The sequence below is a fragment of the Thamnophis elegans genome, chromosome 2 (assembly GCF_009769535.1).
Source record: "Thamnophis elegans isolate rThaEle1 chromosome 2, rThaEle1.pri, whole genome shotgun sequence".
In the NCBI taxonomy this organism is placed as follows: Eukaryota; Metazoa; Chordata; class Lepidosauria; order Squamata; family Colubridae; genus Thamnophis; species Thamnophis elegans.
Window position 1 is genome coordinate 102,935,583 of NC_045542.1, and position 6,902 is coordinate 102,942,484.

The following is a 6,902-nucleotide window of genomic DNA, read 5'->3' on the forward strand; positions in this document are numbered from 1 at the left end:
ATGGTATTCTAATCTTAAATATGTGACTTGTGAGTTCCTGAGTGAAGTGAGATGCCTCAAAAAATCTGTTGCATTCTGGTGTATATATTCAAATAATTACCAAACCTATAGGCAGCAGTCCTATAGATCAGTGTTTCTTAACTTGACAACTCTAAGAAAGGAGGACTACAAGTTCTGTGCTGGCTGGGGAATTCTGGGAGCTTATGTTATAGATCAATGAGCTATCCAAATAAAAACTTGAGTTATTTTCCTTTTGGTTTTTCCAAACTTGAGATTAAAAACACAGGGTTTTTTTCTTTACAGACTGAAGAATGTCACTACAGCTGGAGCAGGGGTCCCAACTCCCAGGCTGAGGGCCACTAGCAGGTCATGAGCTGTTCGTAACAGGGCCGCAGAAGTGATGGGTGAGCATGTGCATCTGCGTGCATTTCCCCTTGAGCATGGGGTGGGCAAGTGCACTTCATTTGCATGAGTGATGGGCACACAGGTGCTCGCAGCTCGTGTTAATGGAGCTAGACACGTGCATGAGTTGCACGCAGCTCACACGAAACCATCCCCTCTCCCCCTCCCACCATTCTGCACAGAAAGGTTGGGAACCCTGGCCTAGAATATACAGTATAAGTCATCATTGTATAAAATACTTCCTCATCTGTATCAGTTCTCAAAGCAAAAGAAAATTCTTTGTGGCATTAAGATGAAAATACACCCACATACAATCCACTAATAAGAATCCCATATACAGTATGTCTTATATATCTATAAAGGTATAAGTCTGGATTCCAGATCAAATGCATATGCAAGACCAACTAAAAACTAAAAGAAAAATATTCCCATGACAAATTTGCCAATCTTTTTGATAGGTGCTGAAGCTAAGGATTTGTCAAGAACTAAGCTGAGGATTTACGAATAATGACTAAGAATAAAATTGATATCATTAAAATTATTTCCATGTTATCCATTTGATTTGATTTTCATATTGCCTCCATCTCCATGCTACACACAATAGAAAGCCTTCCAAGTCACAGGTCTGGTCCGTCTGGTCATGATATTACACATTTGCAGTTCATGTAGCCTGGACCACTTTCATCTTGGGGATTCAATTTACGTAGTTTGTGCTGCCGGATCTCTCGCACTAAAGTATAGAAGGCACCTTCGACTCCGTTTTGGCTGACGTCTGTATGTATGGAATCCCATAGCTCCAAGCTAGCTCCTGGACTTGCCACATTTCCAAGTCCAGGCACTTATACCCCACTAATATCATGGGCATATCATTGGAGTCCTTCACTCTCTTGATATGCTCTCTATACTGATGAATGTCTTCAAAGACTTGGTGTTCTTAATAGAAAAGACACAGAGGAAGCCTTCTCCTGTTCTCATGTACTGATCTTGCAGGGCACTGTATTCCTCTTGGCCAGCTGTGCCCAAGATGTCCAGTAAGAAGGTCTCCCCATTGATGACTATTGCTTTCTGTACAAATCCTCTATGTAGGATCAAACTCATCAACAAAATGATTCTGAATCAGCTGAATAGTCAATGCACTTTTCCCAAAGCCTCCTTCTCCAACCACCACCAGTTTGTACTCTTTCATCTTCTGAGCTACCCCAGCTCAGGGTCTGTTTATGACACAAGTGCTACTTATAGCCTGTGAGGTTTTCCTTGCAAACCAGAAAAGCAAAGCTTCCTTTTTCCTAGAGGGTTTAAAAAATGGAAGCGTGCGAGGAAATGCAAAGTTTGCATGGTATCTGGGAAAAGAAAATCACCTTCAGGAGACTCACATCCTCTTCTGCAGAAAGACCAGCTGCACTCTTAATCAAGGGTCCATCGGTCTGATGCAGTGGCAAACTTTCCACCTAGGTGGCGGAGGAGCCCCATGTTTGCAAGTCCCTCCCTGCATTGGCACCCAACACTGAGGCACCCACTCATCCTGGGTGCTGCCGTGACGCAGCTTGGACAATGTATACAAATCCAGCCCCATTATTTGCATGTTATGAATACTTTTATTAATCAAAAACAGTGTATATACTAAAATTATAAGAAGTGTTATCTTATCTTAATTTCTGAGGAAAGGGCATATCTAAACAAACTCAAAGTGAAAGGAAACATTTGATTTTTTTTAAAAAAGTGAAATACTGCAGCCCAATTTTACTCTCTATCTTTTTTCAATTTAGATCCCATCATTGCCAAGCTTTTCAACAAACAGATATGATGACAAAGATTACATCTTTTCTGTTTTTCACAAAATTCTCCCTCAGGCAGAGCCAAGGTTCTCACAGATAAAGCTTGCAAAAGTCTCAGAATGTTGCAAGAAGGTCATGTCTTTATTAAATTCAAGGTCCTCCCAAATGTTCTTCAATTATAGGATGGAAACATATACATAGTACACAGGACATTCTGCTGTGAAAGTGATCATACCAGTTATGAAATACAGGTAGTCCTTGACTTACAACAGTTCACTTTTAGTGATCATTCAATGAAAAAAGCAACTGATGGCCATTTTTCACACTTATGATCATTACAGCATCCCCATAGTCATGTGAATAAAATTTGGATGCTTGGCAACTTATCCCTATTTAAGATAGCTGCAGTGTCCTGGAAGGGTGTCATGTGATCCCTTTTTGCAATCTTCTGACAAGCAAAGTCAATAGGGAAGCCAGATTCACTTAACAACTGTGTTGCTAACTTAACAATGGCAGTGATTCACTTAATAAATGTGGCAAGGAAGGTCATAAAATGGGGAAAACTCACCTAACAAATGTCTCACTTAGCAGCAGAAAATTTGGGCTCAAATATGGTTGTAGGTTGAGGACTACCTGCACTGCCATGAAAGTCCAGGCCATCTAAGAAGGTGGTGCTGACCATGGTGCTGCAGCTTCCCAATAGGAATCTCCTTTGAGTCAGTCTTGATTCCTAGTAACTTCACTAAAACATGTCATTTTCATGAAAACTGTATCATTATTTTGTTAACAATTCAAATGAAATATGGAATGTGATTAGGACAGGATGTAACCCTGAGATACAGATAAGTCCTCAACTTACAACCATTTGTTTAGTGACCGCTCAAAGTTATAATGGCACTGAAAAAAGTGACATGACCATTTTTCACCCTTACAACCGTTGCAGCATCCACATTGTCACATAATCAAAATTCAGATGCTTGGCAACTGACTCATATTTATGATGCTTGCAGAGTCATTGGGTCATGTGATCGCCTTTTACGGTACCGTATTTTTTTTACTATAAGACGCACCGGAGTATAAAACGCACCATAATTTTGAAGGAGTAAATTAAAAAAAAGTTTTTGCACTCTGCAGGCCTCCCAAGCCTCATTTTTTTGTCAAAAAAAAAAGGGCACACAGAGCTTTGGGAGGCTTGTAGAGTGCTCCTGGGTGGTGGGTGGGCAAAAACGAGCAAACACGGCCCATTTGTTGCCCATTTTGCCCTCCCCAACCCCCAGAAGCACTTTGCAGGCCTCCCAAGCCCCCTGTACATCAATTTTTGCAAAGAGGAAGGGGTTTCAAGAGGCCAAAAATGCTGTATTCAGTGTATAAGACGCCCCCAGATTTTCACCCCCTTTTTGGGGGGGAAAGGTGTGTCTTATACTACAAAAAATATGGTAACTCATTTAACAACTATGGCAAGAAAGGTCACAAAATGGGGCAAAAGTCACTTAACAACTGTCTTGCTTAGCAATGGAAATTTGAGGCTCAATTGTGTTCGTAAGTCAAGGACTTCCTGTACGATAAAATGTTATTTCTTTCTCCAACTCTGGTATGTGCTCTGTCATGCTTCTTGATTGTGGTAATCAGCAAAGCCAGAGACTCCACTGCATATTTCAAAGAATCATCACAAGTTCACTTGGTTCTAAATAGACATTCCATAGGATTTAACATTCTTCTTGTCTGATACTATTAACTTTTCCAGAGCAAAATATATTCTTTACTTTCTAAACTAAGTTAACAGACTTGATTGTTGGACCTGCTGTCTTGAGGAACTTCATCTCTTGTAAAACATTTTAACCAGTTTCTGTTCTGTGGAACAGCCTAATGACAATGAATTCAATCTAGTTCCTCCTGACAACAGCAGCTGCCCATTCTAAATACCCAACAATAATCTTGGGCTAGCTGACCTTAGGGCTAGTGGGCCATAAAGAGGAAGTACCAATAAATGAAAGTGGATCATGCTTATGAGTTGCTGATTGTAAGTGTAATGGTTATTTGTTTTATCTATTATATTTACAACCACAGGGCCCTAGCAAAATCAACTCACAGCCATTTACAATACCAATCGGGAAATGGCAACAATACAATAATAACAATAACAAAATCTATTAAAACACCAAATCAGAGTTTTTAATCTGCAGTATATGTTAAATGAAAGCAGCAGTAATTAATTTAACATATACTGTATATCATGGGTGTTAAACCCGTGGCATCACATTGCTGCCATTTGACATATTGTGACATTTTCCCCTTCACAGAGCTTTGACACCCCTGCTGTATACCTTTTCACAAAAGAAACCAATGTAAGAGTAAGAAAAAGAGATTCCTCTAAAAGTAAATTTTTAACATATTCTTAGAACACACCAGGGAGAAAGTGCCACAAACATGATTGTTGTATGCTGCCCAGAGTCACTTCTAGTGAGATAGGAGGCTATGTAAATTTGATAAATAAAAAACAAAGTGTAGGAGATGACCTGACATTAAGTTCTAGGAAGGGAGAAATTCAGAAAGTTGGTCTTATCACAGAGAAGAACCTAAATCAGAGGTCCACAACTCCTGGTACATGGACTGGCATCAGGCCGTGGCATGCCAGAAACTGAACTGCACAATCAAACAAAGACCAATCAGTGGGATGCAGGCAGCATCTGCAGTCCACAGAAAAACCTATCTCCACAGAACTGGTCCCTGGTACCCAAAAGGTTGGGGGCCACTGACCTAAACCTTCTCAGTTCCAGCCTGGCTTCACTGGGGGTTGGCACTTGCAATAGACTTTTCAAAGATGACCAGAGCACCTAGTTTGTAAGATATGGAAGAAACCATTCCTTCAGGTATCTATTGAGAAATTGAGGCAAAGAGCCAGTTTACACCAGTAAGCAGCCCATAGGCAACATATAGTCCTATTTCTTTCATTGTTGCTTAGGAAAGCTGAAATATTATTTTCCTGCAATTTTCACTCAGAAAAAAAGACAGTAGAGTAACAATACAATGCAACCCAACCCCAGCTCCCAATTCAAAAACAAAGATGAAGTCTACTCTTCTCTACTCCAACCTATCTTGACCCCAATATCACCTGACTTTAGCTTATGGCATAATGGCACACTTTTACAAATCTTAAAACATTTTATGACATGTTTTACCTACCCATTTAGCTCACTTCCCTGTCTTCTTCTCCTTCCTTCTTTTCATATTTTCTTCAGAGAAGTCAGACTTTAAGAATCATTTTTACTTCTCCATTCTCTATTCTAGTTTTACAAGACCAGATTTGGCTCTGGAACTCTTCATGACAGCTTAGCTAACTAATCTGTCATCCTGTCAAGTTCTTTGACCTAAAGACCTAACCAATGTTTAAATATATCCAATGTTGAAACATATAATGTAGTTTTATATACATACACTGTATAACATATATACACTCACACATTATTTCTGGTGTTTCTGTATAGTTTACCTAGAGAGCTAGAGTAATCATTCAAATGAAATCATGAGAAACCATGATCATAGGAGTAAGATTGCTTGGATTCCTCTTACCTTAACAAAAAGTAATTATATCTGTTCTATTTTTTTCTCTCCTAAACTTGCTCTAGCAAAGCAATCTAATGTTCCTATTTGTTGATGCTCCAACCAGAGGTTCCAGAGAATCCAGTGTCCTGGCAGGAAGAAAATGAGAGTAAGGAGACATGTACATATTTGATCATTTCCTTGGATGGGTTCCTCTTGTCTAGCTCTGTCTTCCACTAGTGATAATCAATATGTTGCCAGAGTTTGGGGGGCACTACAAAGGGCCAGGGGATTGCCACCATGCCTTTTTTCCAGCCTCCTCAATGCTAGAGTTTCCTGTGTTAGGAAAAACTAGCCTTGGATTCCAGCAGTAATTCCAAAACAAGGATTCTGACAATTCAGATTAGAGCCTCTCACTCATCTCAGTGGAAGAATTTTCATGAATCCTATGAATTACAATGATCTATTTAGCCTAAGAGATATCCTGAAGAACCTCATCTGTAAATAGTTTCTCAATTTCTCACAATTTTCCTTGCTTCCTATTTGGCTGACTTTTAATTCTTCACTCCTATTCTTCTCCATCTCTGTTATTTTTTTTTTAAAAAATAGACAGTTGATGGATTGCTAGCAGACCACTGCATTAATCTAATAACTTTTCTCTAAATGTTTATGATAAAAACAGTTCTGTACAATATTTGTCAGTTCATTTCTTTGTTCCAATGGAACAGACAGCACGATCTGTTATAGCAATAGCAATAGCAATAGCAGTGGACTTATATACCGCTTCATAGGCCTTTCAGGCCTCTCTAAGCGGTTTACAGAGAGTCAGCATATTGCCCCCAACAATCTGGGTCCTCATTTTACCCACCTCGGAAGGATGGAAGGCTGAGTCAACCCTGAGCCGGTGAGATTTGAACCGCTGAACTGCTGATCTAGCAGTAGCCTGCAGTGCTGCATTTAACCACTGCACCACCTTGGCTCTTATACAGGCATTCTCTGCAAAAAAACAACAACCCTATTTCCTTACATCAGGTATATCCATGCAAGTTAGTACTAAGATATTCAGAAACTGAAAGATTATCATGGGGACTGCTTGCTCCCATACAGTTTTACTTAGGGATTATAATCAGTTAAAGAGACCTAATTCTTGTTACAATCTCAGGTGATTCAGTGAGCATGAAAAGG

At 39.7% G+C, this 6,902-nt stretch overlaps 1 protein-coding gene across 1 annotated transcript; it reads right to left on the reverse strand.

Annotated features, from left to right (window-relative positions):
* Nucleotides 1-1,035: 1,035 nt before the first annotated feature.
* On the reverse strand, nucleotides 1,036-1,588 carry LOC116504368 (GTPase HRas-like). Its single transcript, XM_032211349.1, is given in 4 exon segments — nucleotides 1,036-1,162; nucleotides 1,165-1,326; nucleotides 1,329-1,483; nucleotides 1,485-1,588. Coding segments are annotated over 4 exon segments (543 nt in total). The 3' UTR covers nucleotides 1,036-1,040.
* Between the last annotated feature and the right edge of the window lie 5,314 nt (nucleotides 1,589-6,902).